Genomic DNA, 19375 nt, shown 5'->3' with positions numbered 1-19375 from the left:
GATTTGTTTAAAACTTTTCATCAGGATTTTCTTTAGGATGTTCTTGAGGAGGAAAGGATTGGCATTCGGACATCATTTCCTCGAATCTGCGACTCCTAAGAGCTCGCCCGCGACGACGATTTCTTCTGCAAGTCGACACAGTGCAATACGGATCATGTATAAAAAAGAGGAGGACTAGGAGAGAGGGCTGTTTGTTAGGTGGCGTTAAGGATAATACTCACCCCGCTACTGCGGCATATCCTGCGACCGGTTGTGCTGCTGCTGCAGCTGCGCCGTATGCGCGCGCAGCCACCGCCGTGTAGGTCGCCGCAGCTGCATAACTCGCTTGCTGTGCCGTCGAGAGTGGCGTCTTTAGCAATGGCGATGCTGCGGCCGCCGCTGCAGCTGCCTGAAACAATAATCATGACCCGCCATGCAAGGCTCAAAAGCAAGCTCGAAGAATCTGAACAAAGAAATGGCTAGAGATCGAGAGAACAAGAGGAAAAGAATGACGACACGAAAACGATATAAATGATATTTGAATATTATATAACATTGTTGTTGTTATAGAACACATTGCTGACGATGATGATGACTCGCGCATAGGGGGGTCTTTCAAATCATCGTCGACGATTTCTATCGCACACACAAACAAACCTTTTGAATTATTTATGAAAATATCTATGTTCTTTAAAATGCTAAGAAATGCTGTAAATATCCTAGGAGATCTCGATCGATAGAGAGAGAGAGAGAGAGAGAGAGAGGGAAAGAAAGAAAGAACGGTGGAGAGAAAAAGCAATGCAACGTCTTAAAAGCCTCTGGTTTCATCGGCTGAACTTAAAATACGCGTTTGCGCATTTTGTAAAGAGCAGAAAGGAACTTTGGTATTTTATTGCTCTCTCTCTTTCTTTTTCTCTCATTGTAGCGTTGCGCCGACGATGATGGACCTCTTGCGAGCAAACGATGCTTAACGGTGTTTTGTTGAGATCGCTCTCGTGTCATTGCCAAAAAAGCAAGGTTAACAACTATGTTAACGTCTTTATGATACAAGGGATATTTGCTACGTGACCCTCTATCTAGCTAGCAAATCTAATAACTTGGAAACGTTCTCCAATTGCGTACGTTTCTTATTAAATGAGTTTACTATAATAAAACTTTAGCAAAATTTATCTTATGCAAGAGATTGTCTTTTAACAAAAAGGTAAACAATTTTTGTTCGATGAAAAGTAAAGCGAAGAAAGATGAAAAACAAAAGAGAAAAAGTAATACGATTCATGCGAAGACGAAGAGCGGCTTTTCGGGAAGAGAAGAAGAAAAGCCCAAGTGTATATATGATTCTGAATGACTACAGCGTGTAGGTATCCATGAGATGTCGAAGCGAGGATGTATGTGTGTAAGTGGAAAAAAAAGAGAAAGAGAGAGAGAGAGAGAGAGAGATAGAAGGAGGAGGAAATATTTGCAGTTACTCTCCAAAGATGTCCATCTTTAATCCGATCATCTATCGATTACGTTTATGATGAAAAAAAAAATCATCGATCTCGATAGTAGACAAGTTTTCCACAAGAGTTTTTGAAAGGCAAAACTTTGATTGCGAAAACAGGAACGAGTGCAGCGAAAACAAAATTTAGATGGCGCCAGAAAAGTTTCGCCTCTTTCGTAAACTAGCTTGTTATTTTGTCGGCTGATTTGAAAGAAGCCATTACGACGCGTTGGTTTTTTAGATAGAAGAGAAAAAAGAAAAAAAAAAAGGATAGCGGAAGGACGAGTTAGAACGAAAACACACAAGGAACAATGACGGTAATGTTCATTCAATGGAGTTTCCATGAACTATTCCTTGTTAATTTTTTTTTTATTAAAGAGGAAAGTATCTACTTGGTTTTATACTAGAAGCATGCCTAAGTGGTATTAAAAACATTAGTGTAGGACGATATACTTAATTGTACATCTTTCGACACTTTTGATACTTTGCATGGAAACGCAAAAACTCGATGCCATCTACGAGAGGTATTGTTGCGGTGGGATTATGCAATATTTATATCTGTATACGTATGTACAGGTATATATATATACCTACGCCTACGTAAAGATATATACAAGTTTATTATTGAATGCGGGTACAATGCGAGTACAATAATGCAAGTTATTACGAATGCACCGGCGGGGTATTTAAGTATCTATATGCAACCCAAAGAGAGAATCTGGCGTTAGTAAATAGAAATAAAATATATATATATATATATATATATATATGTAAATACGAATAACAAATACAGAGTTATAATATTTGGTATAAGAAAAACGTAGGTACGATCTACGCAATCGACGTGCGCGTACGTAACTTTGTAACTTGGTATAAGTGAAACACAATAGAGATGCAACTAACGAGATCTCGACGGGAAATAGGAAAGTGGAAAGAAAGATTTGTTAAAAACGGAAGCGAAGCAGCGATATTTAATTTTGACCGGAGAAGAGAACCAAAAAGAAAAAAAAAAAGAGATTCGATCTTCGAAAGAGTTCTTTGTCGCAAAACGTTCGCCGATCTCGTTAGATTTTCTCCTTGATTGTAATATATTCGAGGATAAAGAGATCTAAGAAAAGAGATTTAATTTAACGGCATATAACGTTTCAAGGTTTTCATTGTGCTCTTACATCCTAGGATTAATCCTTGATAGGAAAGGAAAGGAATTAGTAATCTCGTTTTCAGTGCGAAACGTCTCTTAAATAGGATCACTGTGTGGCAGACAGCGCAAACGAAAAAAAAAAAAAACCTCTCGTACGCGTCCCCTTTTCATTTTCAGACAAAAGATTATTTCGTTTCGCGCTTGATTCGTGGTTAAAGAGAAATATTTGGCCAAGCGTATTTATAAAATGCAACTAATATTCTACGAAATGATATTTTGCTTGAACACAAGTTTGGTATTTTTCTTGTTTAAATTCCAAATAAGCGACCTTAACTTAATTGCTATTCTACGATCGATCGGCGAACATCCTTTGCGATTTTTCGCGATAAGCAAGAACGATAAGAAGAGAATAAAAAGAGACGGTAAAAAAGCATAATTTACTATTGTAACGAATGAAAAGAAAAAAAAAGAAAAAAAGAAAAAAAAAGAAAGTAAAAATAAATTAAATAGAGAACAAAAAAATAGGTAAACCAAAGGAAAGAAGAAGAGAGATAGAAAAAATACGTTTGTATGGGCGGACCACCCATAAAAATCCTACCTCCAGAGCGGGTGCTTTAGCCTGAAACACAAACGGCAAACCTGAAAAGAAGTTTCAATGCGCGAGGATCTTCGATAATGCGCTATTTACATGATATTTTATCTCCCACTTTTTACCTCTCTTCTATCAGAGAACAACAAAAATAAAAAAGAAACCGAAATCAAAAAGGAGGAAAAGGATAAAAAGGAAAACAATTTCTCTTCTATTAGAGCGAAGGGAGGCGACCGTTTCCTCTCCTCTCTCTTCTTCAACGGCGAGGCTTTCACTCTTTGCGCTACCTATATAAAGAGACGGAAGAAAGAAAGAAAGAAAGAAAGAAAGAAAGAAAGAAAGAGAAAAGAGAAGGGTGGAGAAGGGAGGAAAAGAGAGAGAGAGAGAGAGAGAGAAGAGAGGCTGGGCTCTTCTCGAGATTTAAAGAAGAGAATAGAAAAAAAGTGAGATAGCGCACGTCGCGACGCGAAAGGCAGAGGCAGAGAAAGAGTATACGAGTAACAAGTATGCGTGTGTATGCAGAGAGCATGGAAATAACGAAAATGTCTGATACGACGATCAAAATAGAGGCGAGAAGAAGAAAATGATTCGTGACCCGAAGATCATTATTCGGTGCTCTTTTGCATTTCATGTGATAGCAAGGCTTGCAGAAAATATGTCGACTAACTTCTGCTGTAGCTTGTGGCCATTCCAACTAAACGGGTCCGTAAATTGATGGACTTTAGTTAACATTTTCCTACCAAATCGACATTTTCCGCTGTAATACGGTGCACGCGCGATTCTTCACCCTCCTAACTATTGTCGTAATGGTTCCTTGTTTTGTTTATTTTTCTTTTTTTTTTCTATTTCGGAAAAATATCATGGAAGGGCGTTTCGTTTCGATACTTATTGTTATATTTGAAGCGATCTCGCGAATGCACATGCACGCATACGTTGACGCTGTCAAAGTCACTTATGCGCAAAGCAATCGCGGCCGAATAAGCTCGAAATATTTTTTTGGAGCAAAACAACGACGCGGTTCCATGAAAAAACGTAATTGATATTTTTTTCTTCGTTCCTAAGCTTCCTTTTTACGTCTCTCTTCCTCTTCCGCCGCGTTTGTCGCTCCGTGCACCGGAAGCGGATATATTTTGCGTTGGAAAAATATATCTCACGTTGAAGTGCAAAGTGTCTCACCTGTAGCCTGTAGTTGGGGTCCTGTGTCGCTGCGTGCGCTGCCAAGAAGGGGTCATAGTAGACACTGAAAAATATTAAAATCAATAAAATCAGCAATTATATTTTAGTTATCTTAGGTGAGGATGGAGGGAGTTCAGGAGGAAGGATTCAGATGATTTATATATATTATTGAGGAGGTCGAAGAAAATTGACCGAAACGTGTCGGTCCTTCTTTTATTTATTTTTCCTCAATTTATTATCCGATTAAAAGTTTAGGAAAAATTTGGTGCAAGTTTTGCGTAATCGATCTCGTCTCGAAAAATTGTCGCTCGAGCACGCTCAAAAAAATATCGACGAAGACAGCGAAGGGTTCCTTTGTCTGATGTGCTTGCAAAAAAAAGGTAATGAACTTAGAGGGCTCTCTCCTCCATTCTCCGTAGCTACAAAATGATCGTAATTTGCGTAACACATTAGGATTAGTTTTCCTTGTTGCGCCCCGAGCTCGTGCAGATGCAACCTACATATTATCACTGTATAATATATTATATTTACACACCATGTATGTTGTATCTATCTATCTATCTATGAAATACACAAAAGCAAACGGGCAAAACGTGTAGCGAAGCTTCTTCTTTCTTTGCGACAAACGAGTCGTCTTTATAATTTGACATAATTCATTAAACGAATCGTTAATGCAATGAAATAAATATTGTTTTTTATTAAATTTTTCGTAGTCGTTTGGAATTCGAATCGTTTGTCTCGTCTACGCTTTATATCTCCTTCCTCTCGATGATTAAAAAAGCATTGCTTACCACATGGATCTTACACGATCCGGACAAAAAATGTTCATGCAAAGATCTCCTCGATCCTTTGTGAAATCGATGCGATGTCAAAGAAACTCGAAAGAAAAATTTGCTGGAAAAGCGTGGCCGACTTTCTCGAGAAAGACATGCTTTTTTTTTCAAATTATTTTCGTCACATTCACAAATAATTTTGATCGTTTTCCGATCGCAATGACATTAGAGGAACAACAATATCGTTTATATATTTACTATGAACTGTTGATATCCTAAGCTTTTCGCAAATTTGTATGATTTCATTTCAAAGATGTCTGGGAGAGTGAAAAGACTGAGTAAAAGACGATAGACAGAAAGAGATAGAGATAGAAAGATAGAAGAAGAGAAAGAGAGAGAGAGAGAGAGAGCAAAAGCGTTGGAAAGGAAAATAAGTGTACTTACGCAGGCGCAAAGGGATGAAGGGCCGTTGCAGCGGCCGCAGCCGCTAGCGGCCCTGGGTTTCTGGCCAACGCCAACGCCGCCGCACTGCTCGGAAAAGCTGTCCTTGCCGCTCCAACTCTTCCCCTTTGAATTGCCACTCCTCTTAATGCTGCAGCTGAAACAATGCCCACATGCCAACATTTTGTTTTCTTACCTTTTTTTTTTGTCATTTCTTTCTTTCTTATTATTTTCATCTCTTCCTCATTTTGTCAACTTTTGCAGGATACATTGATCGGCTGGTTGGATACTGGTTGAATGCCGCGCCGCGGCTAAGTGCCCGAGACGAAGCGCACAGACTGTCTTACGAGATTTCCTTTCATTTATTTAGATAGATAGATAGATAGATAGATAGAGAGAGAGAGAGAAAGAATAAGAAAAGTAAGGGTGTGTGGAGAGAGAAAAGTTTCGAGAATGCTCAACATCGTAGTATCTGCATTATTCCAGAGTTTGCACGATTTGTGAGCAAAATTATACTCAGTCGTGTTTAAGAAGATAAGGAGGATACGCGAGTAGTCACTTTTCTGAATTGGAGAATTAACATCTAGGAAGGAATATCAAATGAGAGATTTTCTTCGTTTCGTCGAACGAAACGTTCTTCAACGTTTCTCCCTTTTTTTTTTTTTTTTTTAATCATTTCTCTCTTTTTCTTTCTCTCACTTTCACTAAAGACGAACTAAGAAAAAAAAAATAGGAGCAGAAGAGAAGACAGAGGGGATACTTTTCTGCCTACCTTTAGCCAGCATCCTTTGCGTCAGACTCGTGGGCGTTAAATAAGCGCTTGAAAAGTGCGAGCACGTACGAGGCATACATTCACCGACGTTAGTTCACACTCGGAAAGAGACCGTCATTAATTTACATATGCTTTTTTTTCCAAACAAAATATAACGATGTCGAAAAAGAAGCGCATTCCGCGGAAATACGCTGTAGGGTTTTTGAAGTATATCGTAGGAAGAGACACAAGCACGTTTTCATTTTACAACTAACGCGGAGCCCTCCTATTCTTTTTCAATGAACAATTCAAAATGAACCGACTCGAACAGTAGTATACTCGTTAAATTCAACGACTGAAGTAAGAGAAAGAGAGAGAGAGAGAGAGAGAGAGAGAGAGAGAAGGAGAGGAGAGATACACGAATCTTAAACTATACAACTACAAAACCCAATAATCTTGGCCGAAATATCTCTTTCAGTTTTAGTCTCTTTAAAATACGAGACTAGGATGATACGCGATAGATCAGTAAAAACATGTGATTATCGATAATAAACAACAACAATAACATTAGCAACACCAACGCGAAACAATAATAACACCAAAAACGTAATCGATAAGGATGAATTTTACCGGAGAAGTTGGCTCTCTGTTGATCCACCAGGACGCGTGTTACGCGCGTATATGAGTGTTACGAGCTATGTAAGTAGATACATAATACTATATTCGGCACTCTACAATCTACTAGATCTATCACGAGCAATGCTTGGTGTTATATGCATAAACAGTGCAGGCACATTCCAAAGGGGTGTGAGATAAACATAGGTATAACAGAGAGACAAAGAGAAAGAGAAAAAAAAGCTATAACACAAACGCAATGAGAATTTTGACCTCTTGTGCGATGGAAGTGTTACAATTGTGTGAATATGATTACACGGGTCGCAAGGACGAAGAAGAAGCGTTATTTCGTGGGAAAGATCCGAAGCTTTGTCCGCGCTTTATTGAACGCCATTAAATAGAGCGCGAAAGCGAGAGAGAGTGTGTGTGAGAGAGAGAGAAAGAGAGAGAGAGAGAGAGAGAGAGGGAGAGAGAGAGAGAGAGAGGATTAAGGGGTTAAGGTTAGTGTTAGGGAAAAGGGAAAATCGTTCTTATTGTCTGTACCTTCGTCTCGCCGCCGCCCTTGGTGTAAGGACGAGGGGTGCAGCTGCGGGGGATGGGGTGACCGCGGCTGCTGCAACGGCCGCAGCCGCGGCTGCCGATGGCGCCGCAGCACCCAGCCAGCTCCACGGCATCGCCGGCAACCTGTATCCTGCGTTATCCCACGTTTTTCTTTCATTAGTCCTTTGCCTTAAACACTTTTCTTTTCTTTTCCTTCCCTTTCTATCCCTTTTTTTTCTTTTTGCCTAGTCGATCATACATAACGACGCGCGTCACGGCGCTGCTGGGGCTAGTAGTCGAGACTCTTTTTTTCTTTTTTTGCCTTCCATCGATTACCCGTTACGACGATATTCCGCTACAACCTAATCCCCGATCCTTAATCCCATGCGACCTAGATTTTGTCCACTTATCTTGTGACGTACATTAAGAGGTTGCTGATTATTTTCAACTGACAGATCAATCGCGCGCATTTATTGAGGACAAAGGGAAATAGAGAGAGATACTAGTTTAATTCGACTAGTCTTAGGTAAACGTTGGGATATTTGCGTGGACGTCCCGTTGCGCGCGTCCGAATATGCAAATGATAGAGAAAAGTCTTATCTTCGAGCACACGGTCCATTGGGGGATTATCGAGAAAACGATTAATTTTCCAACGAGGTCGGTCATTCATTAAATCTTTATGTGAGTTAGCGGTACGATCGTTTGGAAGCTTCCTTTTTTTTTTCTTTCGAAAGTTTCGATATTTTACAAAGTCGCATTTGCGTGTCGCCGAATACAACACACGCACGATAACATCCCCCGCGACCATCGCTTCTATCGCGATCTTCTACTATCCCTTATACTATCCCTTGTAATAGGTTTATTTTTTTCCGTCCTCTATACACGACCTATTCTTCGGCAGTCATTTTTCCTTCCTCTTCGGAAGAATCCTTTCCCTTCTTCCAATCGACTTTTCCTGCTGGATGACCGATCGAAGTGATTCGTATTTCGCGTGTTCTCTGTAATTAAGACCGAAACACTGGCCGCGATATGATCCCATCTGTTGGAGCTCGATAAACGTGTCGTGCTTTACGAGGTGCCGTCTTTTTCGCCTAATTTCCGCCACGAAAGAACTCGCGATATGACCGAGGGACGTATATTTCAAACAACTTGAAAAGTTTATGTACATTAACCGGATATACTTATTAACCGATCTTTCTCCGCGATATTTTATTAACGATCTACACTTAACTTTCTTCACTTTGTCGTCTTTAACGATCTCGTCTAATTGTAATTAACATAAGTAAGATTGGAAATAATGCGAGAGAGAAAGAACAAGCTGCTGTTTGTTCGAACGTCCAAAGATATCGGGAGACGAGTAAACGAGAGAGACGAAGAATCATCGATAACGACTAGAGGAAATGATAGCGAGAGAGAAAAGAGGGTTGCTCGAGTAATTATTATGATCGAATCCAGTGCCTAGAGGCTTCGAGACTACGATGGAAATTACGAGAAACGGTGGCAAAGAGAATAGAGGGGTGTTGGCAGAACGAGATGAGAGGTTCGAACGAGCTTCTCTACGAAGGGGTTGATGCCGTACAGAGAAGAGAGAGAAAGAGAGAGCGAGCCAGAGAGAGAGAGAGAGAGAGAGAGAGAGAGAAGAGAGGTGTGCTTGCTGCTGAGCGATCAATAAATGCTGCTGCCAGCATCCACCCGCAACCAGCTTTCTCTCTCTCTCTCTCTCTCTCTCACTCTCTCTCTCTTACACGTTTCTTTCTCCTCCTCTGCTATCCATCTTTGTCATCCTCCACTGCCTTTCATTTCTCTTGCATTCTTTTCTCTCTACGCTTTTCATAGATACACATTTTTCGTCTATCGTTCTTTTCTAACAACTTGTGTGCGTCTATGTGCGGTGCCATAAACGAAGAGAGAGAGAAAACATTCGACCATTGAAACGATCGAATGCGAAAGAATTTCTCAAATAACGTTCTATCTCTAAATTGAATATAATCTTGTTGAATTTTTGCGCAATCATCGACCGATCGGAAGTAGATAATTTAAAAAAAAAAAAAAAAGTATTAAAAGAGATCATTAGCGGAGCGATATGAACGTTAACCAGACATAAAAGGAGAACAGAGGTCGAACACGTGCGGGACGCTGACTCGTCCAAAAATAAAACTTTCAATTTGCTTCGTAAAATATAAGGGGAGATGATATTGAAAGGACGTTTTTACATTTAGCCCCTCCCCTATCTCCATTCGAGAGATTCTAGTTGTTATTACGTACTTAATGTTAAATTACAAGATTTGTTGGAAAATAAAGAAACGTGTTTGATTTGTACGCGAAATCGGAATATTTCAACTCGTACAGAGCAATATTTTGTCGGCAAACAAAAAAAAAATGAGTCTCGAGTTTCTAGCTGACAAATGCGCCGTGTCATACGATTCCATCGTTAATAAAATACTACATATTTTTAAACGATTATTCGAAATCAATATTAATTTTTAACAAGATCGTGCTGTCATGGCAGCCTGCATAGGAAGAGCTACAGGATGATAAGATGAAAGGAAAAAAGAGAAGAAAAAAGAAAAGATAGATAGATAGAGATAGAGAAAGAGAAGAGAAAGAGAAGAGAAAGAGAGAGAGATATATATATATATATGTATATATAAATATAAGAGAAAAACATACATTTTCAAGAAAAATAAAGCGATCTCATAAAAGGAGGCCAGGCATGCTTCTCGTTCTCTTTTATCGTGCCGATGAAAGAGAATCGTTACTCCCTTTGAAACTAATAGCAATTAGACGATATACGATACATACATATGTACGCATCGAACCAATAGAAGGGAGAAAAGAGAAAATAATAAGAGTACAAAAAAAAATGAAAGGAAGGAAGGAAGGAAAAAAAATAATACGACCACAATAGAAACGACCGAGGAAAATTAAAAGGAAAAGAAAAAGAAAATTTTTCAAAAAAAAAAAAAAAAAAAAAAAGAAATAAAATAAAATTAGACTACGAAAGAAGAGTATAAATGAACAAAGTAGAAAATAAAAGGAGGAGACAGAAAGAGGAAAGAGATCGGCCTCAATAAAATCTACTTACATCAGCCTTTCGTAATGTACATAACATGTAGGTGCAATTATTGTTAATTGACGTACGACTGCCAGGACGCACGTATCATACGTATGAAATTATAATGTAATATAATCTATAGATACGTATCTCTATGTAGTTATACATTATACACGTATTCAATCGCAATTAATTCGTAAATCGAGCGATTAATTACGCAATGAATACGAACGATATAAATACATACATATATGCATGCGTGCATATATGTATAGACATGTTCTACGATACGTATACAGAGAGAAATGCGCGTATATACACGTAACGCGTACGTGCTACACGAGCGTGCTACACGAGCGTGCTCGTGAAGCAAACGCAAGCGTCTTCTTATATATACGCCTGCTGTCTTTATGTCTATATGTACGCTATATATACGTATTTTGGTACACGTGCATACATATCATACATGTACACGTCATCAATAAACAAATTGTATATATATATATATATATAAATATAAGAAAGTATCATACGTTTGCAAAGATAATACGAGATCGATCGCGTACATACATACATATATACATAAGTCATAGGTGAATCTCATATGAAGGCAAGCCAAGGCCACGACATGAGACGTGCAAATTAAAAAAGGTAATAATATTAAAAAAAGAAGCAAGTAAAAAATTCTCTCCAAAACCGCTCCAACCACAACCAAGCACAACCACAGGCAAGGTACGGGCCTTTGTCAACGAGACAGTCATCAACCAGTGAATATGTGGCGCATTACCGTGATTATATATTGTGTAATAGTAACAATTTAAAAATATCTATATAATATACATATATATATGCATGTTGAGAGCGAACATATTAGATGAATATACATATGTATATCTATGTAGGTACGTACGTACGTATTTATGTACGTATGTTTGTCTACACATACATATATACGTATGAGATGCGAAAAGAGAAGAGAGTGGAGAAGGATGGAAAGGATTAATCGATCGGACGAATGAAAAGAGACGCGGGTCGTCTCTTATTGTTACCAAAATTATTCGAATTCAAGGAAATAACCGTCGCGCCATTGTCCGAACAACAATCGTCAATCAACACGCATAAATAAACAGTATATGATATATGTATATCTTAAAATCAAATATCGAGCTATGAAATATTAGAAAACAAGTAGGAAAAATTAATCCTGCGAAGATGCGTTTCGACCGATCGTAATGAAAGATTTGATATCGAATGGGGATTAGGAAGTAAGATGTAATTCTCGGTCGGATAACGAGAGACAAATTGACCGAGAGAAGGAAAAGGAGGAGGAAAAGGAGGAGGAGAAGAAGAAGGAAGAAGAAGATAATGTGTCGAGTGTTGTTCGTGACAGGGAACATAGAAAGGCAATGTAGGTTAATGGTAAATACGATAATTAATAAATCATACGAATTATCACATACGAAAATACCTCATGCTTTTACCACTGGACAGAGAGAGCCCTAGACTAAAAGCTACCAGGCGAGATTCTCCTAAGGTACTGAGGGTGAATGGTAGAGGAAAGAGGAGAAAAAGTTCGGAAGAATTGTGACTTGGCTAATAAGAGATACTTTTTCTTCATAGGGATCGATTGTGGGATGATGTTCGTCTTTCCCCCTCCCCTTTATCACTCTCTCTCTCCCTCTCCCTCTCTCTATTTATCTACTTTACGATTTGATCATTTTGATATGATAGAGAGGCGATGGGGGGTGAGAAGAGGAGAGACGAGGGCGGGAGAAGAAAAAGAAAATAGACGAGGAAGAACACAAGGAAGAACGAGGCGAAAGAAAGAGTGAGAGAAGCTACACGCGGATCGGATCGAATCGCGTTCAATTCGTATAATTATATTTTTTTTTCCCCCGCAATCTACGCATTCTCGCGCGCTTCCTTTTCCATGCCCGCGGGTTTGCCTTTTCTTTTATTTTTTTTTTTAATTTTTTTTTTTTTGTTACTTTGTCGTCAGTGCTGACCTTATTTTTTAAACTCCTTTTGCTGCTTTTTGGTCCCGTAACTTCCTTCTTCTCCGCTTTCAGTCCGCAAATACTTTATTCCTTCTCTTCCATTCCACTGGAATCGGCAAGCATCGTGGGTCAGAATTTTCTTTGATACATTCTTCTTTAGCAACGTCATCTCTCCTCTTCTTTAATTTTGTGAGTAAAGTTTTTCCAAAAAATTAATCATATGCATAGTCTGTCCCTTATCTTTGACTTTCATTGTAGGAATTAGACGAGCAATAATAATTGGTTTCTTTTATTTTTTAAGTGGATCAAGCTTCTGGAAAATTAACTGCGTTCCATTTACCATAAAAATGACTTACGATCCGTGTGCGTGCGTATTTATTGTATATATATATATGTAGGTATATATCCGAAATCGGCGTCTGCTAATTAAAGAGAATGCGTGAGTACGGTAAGAATGTGGGGACTCTCTTTGGTGAGTCGAGAGGGATGATGAAGCACCTAGAGACCTTATCAACGCATAAACGATAGAAAATATAAAAGAGAAACGTAATATAGAATATACGATTCATGCAAACGGTCTATCTAACCAATTCTTTTTTTTTTTTATTCCTCCAAACAAATCGTTCTTATTGGAGTATTTTTCCTTTCACGAATAATTATATATAGTATAGAAAATACTACGAGCGTATCTTTGATAAAAATGTATACGCGTAGACGGCTTCTTCAACGATAAAACGCACATGCGCGCTATCTTTACTTCTTTTTTTTTTTTTTTTTATTTACGTAAAACGATTTTTCGGGCTTATCGAAAGCACATATATAAATATGTAAAGAGAGTTTCAAGTTTACATACATTCATGAAGATAAAAATACAACTTTCAGAGACAACATTTGAGAGAGAAAAAAAACTTTGATAAATCGTCAAAGTTGGTAGTATCGTCGATTATATTACAAATCATCATTTCCAATGACAGGAATTTTTGATATAATTAGATATCTATCCAACTGGTGAAAAGGAACGATTCAAATGTACACCCGCTTAATGAACGGTTCATCCTGATTTTTTGTTTTGTTTCTTTTTCAAATTTGTGCTATTTCTTCTTCGTTTCTTCGTCGTTGCTTGCTTCCGCTTTCCTTCGACTTCAATATTTTTCTCGGCATTAGAACAACGTACCATTTCCTTCATTTTGTCCTTTATAATATTTTCTCGAAAAGAACAACATGCTCCTTGCAATTCGGCTTGCACTGCATACTCGAGAAATTGAGTGTTTACTTATTTTGAAATAATTTAACCAACATTCCCGTACATATTACACCTCTCTCTCTTTCTCTCTCTATCTCTCTCTCTCTCTCTCTCTCTCTCTCTCTCTCTCTTTGTTTAGTTATAATCACCTTATCATTATGGAATACATATTATTATTTTAATATGTTCTATTAATGCAATATTATACTAGACTAGAAAACATTATATCAGGAAGAAAAAGCGACCTTTCGACAAATTTGGAATAATTTGAAGACATTGATTGTTTGCATTTAACCCTTTCCTCCTCCAAACGATTATTAGATAAAAATAACTTTTATGCCTAAAAGATTGAAGAACTTTGAGACGCATAAATGTTCCCATAACATTTGCGAAAGGGTTAAATCAGTAGTAGTAATTCTCTATCTCGATAATTCTATACAAGTATTGAAATGGAAAATATTTTTAAAGAAAGTCTAAAGAAAATTGGAAAAGTTTGCATATCTTGTATGAAAATGCGACTACAACAATATCACCAATTCAAGAAATATCGCTGAATCTTCAAATGAATATAGATATACGCAAAATGACGTTGTCGTATTGCTGGTTATATAGTAATGTGTGTGTGTATAAGTATAAAAAAATATATATATCACTTGAATGTGCGCTCTTAAAAAATACCTATCAAAAAAGTGGCACTATTCGATACCCTGTTACAATATTTCGTTATATGTAAATAGCTTTCTCAAAGCTTAGCAAATCACGTGAAGATTAATAGCTTTATAATTATAAAAAAGAGTATTTTCTTTTTGTCGAGGTTATTATAGACAGAACAATCTTATCGCACCGTCGTACTTTTTGTCCCTTTTTTTCTTCTAAATAGAAACGTCTCGTTAATTCGCCTCTAATCACTAACCGTTAGATGCTGTTCATACGCGTCCCTCCTGAATTTACGCTTATTAACTCTAATGACTCTTCCAAGACGTTAGCTACAAAAAACAAAAACAAAAACAAAAAAACAAAAAGAGGAATAAAATAAAATATAGAATTAAAATCTTTAACGTATCTTCCTAAGATAGAATCGATTGAAACAAAGTACTTATACGTATATACATAGATACATAAGTATAAGTATAGGTATAAGTATATGTTGGTTGAGTACGAGACAAGAAACTAAAGAAAAAGAAAAAAGAAGAAGAAGACGAAAAAAAAAAAAGAGAGAGAAAGAAGGTTGAATGTTCCTTTTCTCCGTCAATGAAACTAATTGAAATCATTTGAAAAAAAAAAAGCATTACGCGCGGATTGTTGTTACGTTTTTATCTATCGCAACAAAATGATGGACGAGGAAGGACAAAATTCCTAATTGTAAATATATATATATATGTATTTTCTTTTCCCCCTTTTTTCCTCTCTTTGACTTTTATCTATTAACATATTCGTGGCTGTTTTATTTGGCTTGGTCGTGGTATGTGGCGGCTCTGTGTTGTTAACTTGTCTCTTCCCTTCACTCGAGACGTATGTTTTATTATTTTTTTCTTTCCCCGTTTAGCGATACGAAGAAAATTTATGGTATGTGTTTCAAGAAAGCGGTTGCATTTTTTTTTTGGTCACTTTCTTGGCCTTGCCCGAGAAGATTTTCTTTTTCTTATTATTTGTTTTTGCTTATTTTTCGTAGTTTTCTACACCGTCGGTCTTTTGTCGTCTCATTAGCGTCGTTGCCTTGTCTTTTTTTTTTTGTTTATAGGTCACTTTTACGAAAATCCGTGGCAATTTTCACGGATTTCGTAGCAGAGAATCAGTAATGCCGACTCAGGCACGTCGTGGATGCACCTACCCTCTGGCCATTGAACGCAAACTGTAACAGAAATCAATTTTCTTCCTTAGTTTCTTTCTATCTTTCTTGATGAAAATTGTCGCCATGTTGGAAAGCGTAGCAATGGCGTTTTAGTTTGAACGCGCGACAAACGAAAAGATTGATCGTACTATTGCGTGATTATTCTACCCTCGTGACCATCCGTATCTCTCGATAAAACGGTTCTTAATGAAACGGAAGTTGGACAATTATTCCAACTTTCCGTTCCCTTTCTAGATTTTCTAATCGCCACACGTTGATGATGACCCAGCTTAACCGGATATACAGAATTAATAAATTAACGACAGATTACTCCGTGAAATGAAAACAAATAGGGTTATACCCTTCGAACATGATTTCAGCAACGTTCGCTATCAAAAATACATGAAACATAAAAACCGTGACTTTATTATTAACATTCATATTTTGAACTATCTTTTTCGCCCTTACGGGGAAAATATTGGATCGATTAATTGGATAAATAATGCTATAATTAAATGCGCACGGTCCTTTTACGTTCCCGCATTAGATCTAGTTGGAGAGAGAAATAGATAGCTACAAGGGAGGATAATAAAATTATCTATCAATTTATTGTCACTAGTGTTACCAAAGTTATTCCCATCTACGAGTATGAAAAGACTTTTGGTCTATTTAATTGAGTTAGGCTATCAAGATTGGGTAATGGAGATCTAAATTTCCAATTGACTTATGTTAGCTCCGACGATCGATTCATTTGTCAAATATTTTGAATGCGTGTTTTGAATTCGAATTTTTATCGCATATAATGGAAAAAGCGCATTTATATTGTCAAACGAGAACGAATTGTATGTGATTGTCGTATGTGTTTAATTAAAATTAAATGGCGACGCGTTTGAATGAAGAAACACTTGGCAGGGAAACGCGATCATTTAATTATTTATAACACTGATTAACCTTGCGAGTCGCGTTACTATCTTAGCAAACGCGATAACAATCGATAAATACTCACTGCATGGACGATACATTTGATATAGTTGAAAAAAAAAAACTTGTTAACCTACCGTTGGGTACCGTCGGTGGTTTTTTCGTCTGCACTCTCGCCGTTGCATTGTTCACCTGTCGATTCGAAAATATTGTATTAGTAAAGCGCTCTATTAATCCTTTAATGCGAAGATAAATTGTCTCGACTCGTGCAACAGTACGCGACTACAAAATTACCAGATATGCAAAATAGTCAATATATTATTTAATTTTGAAATAGTTAATGGCCACGCACACACGCACGAGTCGAATATTTGAAGAAGAACGCACGAACGATGCACTTATTATGTTTTAATGATATGCACGTTCGATATAGATTACGGTGATTTCTTTGTAATCGTCAAAACACGCGATAATGATGAGTAGCTACTATTACGATGTGCATCGATTCGAGTTTCTTTTTCATTTTCTTCTCCCTCAAAAAAAAAAAAAAACTGACATCCTTCGCGTTGTACGCGATTGTACGTCTGTTCGCGCGTCGAGTATTTCTCTTCATATAAAAAAAAAAAAAAAAAAAAAAAACAAAAACAAAGGAAAAAAATTAACAAGTTAATTGTGCTCATAATTATGATATTACGCACTACATTATTACAAACTAAATAAATTCAATGTAATTTGAAAACTAATTTGAAATAATTTGAATGTGTTCAAGTATAAATCTTGAAATATTTGGAAACAAGAGATACATTATTTAAATTATTTTCCTAATTATGGGCACAATTAAAACTACAATGTATTTCGTTCAACATAACCTCGACGCGCGCACGACCAATAAATGGACACTTTTACTTTGAATTCAGATAACTCTCTTTTTTCTTATTTCCAATATAATCTCAAAGATGAAGCGTCTTATTTCGTCTTATTCATCGTTTTATGAATCAAATCGATCTGATTTCAAGGTAATTTACATCGTCATCAGGAAAATCATCAACAGAACCTACAACCAAAAGAATCTCTTAGAATTATTCGAGTTTTCCGACTTCGAAAATATATGTATGTTAATTGAAATATAAATAATGTACTTGGAAAACAAAATTCAAATAAATTGACATTAGAGATACATTTCGAAGTCGAATAGTTTATACGACGATCGTTGAATTTAATGTTCGATCAAGAAGGCATGGTTTTAAATTAATCATTAAGCATGAGAAATATACCGTTCAAAGTCTTGTTCGTAGAACTTTGATAAAATGTGAGAATTAAGCAATTTGAAAGATTAAATTAGAGAACGAGTTTAATTGAAGCGACAATTTCATGTTTAAAAAGAACGACCGAGCGAAATATTCGAATACAACGAATGGATTAAACAGAGACAATATACATATATAAATATGCATATAGATATAGAGAATATTTCGCTCATTGGTCCGATCGAGCAATAATTCTTGTTTATCTACATTGTCATTCGATCGAATGCTTGGCGGAAGGAGGGCTCCTTTTTCTCTGCTTCCGTATTAATTCTTCTTCGGTTCCTCTTGTAATTGCAATATAAATGTACGTATAATTCCTAAGGTACGTATGTAAATGTAAATAAAAAGATAGGCCGCGATCGCGATAAAAGTAACGACGTGGGTGATTTGGAGTCTTGTTAAGGATACTTTGGTCAATTTCCTGATCGAAAACTAACCGCGTTGCGGCCTTCCTTGTTACTACTGGAGAGCGCAAGACCTCCGCCCGAATTTGACTTGCAAAGTGCGAAAACTTCGAGCTTCGTTGAGGTCGAATGACGACGTTACCTACTAACGTATTCATCGTCGATTTAGAAAACCAATCTATGTATACAGTGGGTTTAGAAAGTAAGTATTCCTACACCGATCAATTTCAAATAAAATCTTGTCAAATTGTAGTTTATTAACTAATTTTTTTGTATAAACGATCAATTTATACATACTTTTGAAAGTCTTTTCAATAGACGTAATGAAACCAAAAATTATGGACACAGTGAAACACGGTGGTGGAGCCGCAATTCTGTACTTGTTTGGGGCTGCATGAGTGCAGATATATCAATATTTCAATTATTTTTAAGATGTTTGACTATTTTAATAGCACTTATCTTTGGATTCTGTTTTTTCATTTTTGTAATAACTCGTTCAGTGTATTGATTCATTTTCCGTGGACGTCCATTACTTGACTTATTTTGCAGTTTCTTTCTTATCACATATCTATCAATGATACTTTGTATAGTAGATCGAGGTATGTTTATAATTTGCAATATTTCTAATAAGCTTTTACATTGTTTATGTAAATTAGTAATCTTCTTTTTTTCTTCTATCGTTGTTTCCACACGTCTTTGTCCCATTTTCCAACAATAAGTTTCAATCTTAACAAATTTTGAATTCAACTGATGTCGATAACGCTTACAAACATACTGACGAGGTCAATTATAACTACAAAGCAATCACGCGCGTGATGTGTTTATATTATGATTTCAATGCGAATTCTTTTGTAAATAGTTCGAAATAAGAACTGTACGAATTACTTATTGTTTGTAGTTTTTGCCAATTTTATAATTTATTGAAAAAAATTAATTTTTTTGTAAAGACTTTCAAGAATACGTATAAATTGATCGTTTATAAAAAAAAGTTAGTTAATAAATTACAATTTCTCAACATTTCATTTCAAATTGATCGATGTACGAATACTTTCTGCACCCACTGTATATTTATACGAACTTAACTCCTTCGCCCTCCCACGCGTTTCTTCCTTATTCGTCAGATAACGATCTT

The 19375-nt window shown here is 36.8% G+C and overlaps 1 protein-coding gene across 15 annotated transcripts in view; it reads right to left on the bottom strand.

Moving 5' to 3' along the window:
* Positions 1–19375, bottom strand: part of LOC107064489 (RNA-binding Fox protein 1) — a 35818-nt gene that overhangs the window by 2055 nt on the left and 14388 nt on the right. For 2 of the 15 annotated variants that reach the window (XM_015317195.2, XM_015317187.2), the window contains 6 exons: positions 16670–16724; positions 15612–15632; positions 5583–5736; positions 4366–4429; positions 3857–3883; positions 222–388 (listed from right to left, as the gene is read on the bottom strand). In XM_015317195.2, the coding sequence (XP_015172681.1) occupies positions 222–388; positions 3857–3883; positions 4366–4429; positions 5583–5736; positions 15612–15632; positions 16670–16724 (488 nt within the window). Of the gene's footprint in view, positions 1–221; positions 389–3198; positions 3240–3856; positions 3884–4365; positions 4430–5582; positions 5737–7488; positions 7637–15611; positions 15633–16669; positions 16725–19375 lie in introns of those variants that run through there. The other 13 variants (XM_089173611.1, XM_089173607.1, XR_016176939.1 and 10 more) reach the window with 12 other exon arrangements.

This window comes from Polistes dominula, unplaced genomic scaffold (genome assembly GCF_049000335.1).
Source record: "Polistes dominula isolate Pdom_NZ unplaced genomic scaffold, Pdom_raw_medaka contig_33, whole genome shotgun sequence".
In the NCBI taxonomy this organism is placed as follows: domain Eukaryota; kingdom Metazoa; phylum Arthropoda; class Insecta; order Hymenoptera; family Vespidae; genus Polistes; species Polistes dominula.
The sequence above is the reverse complement of the archived record's forward strand: the minus strand, read 5'-3'. Positions and strand labels throughout refer to the sequence as shown.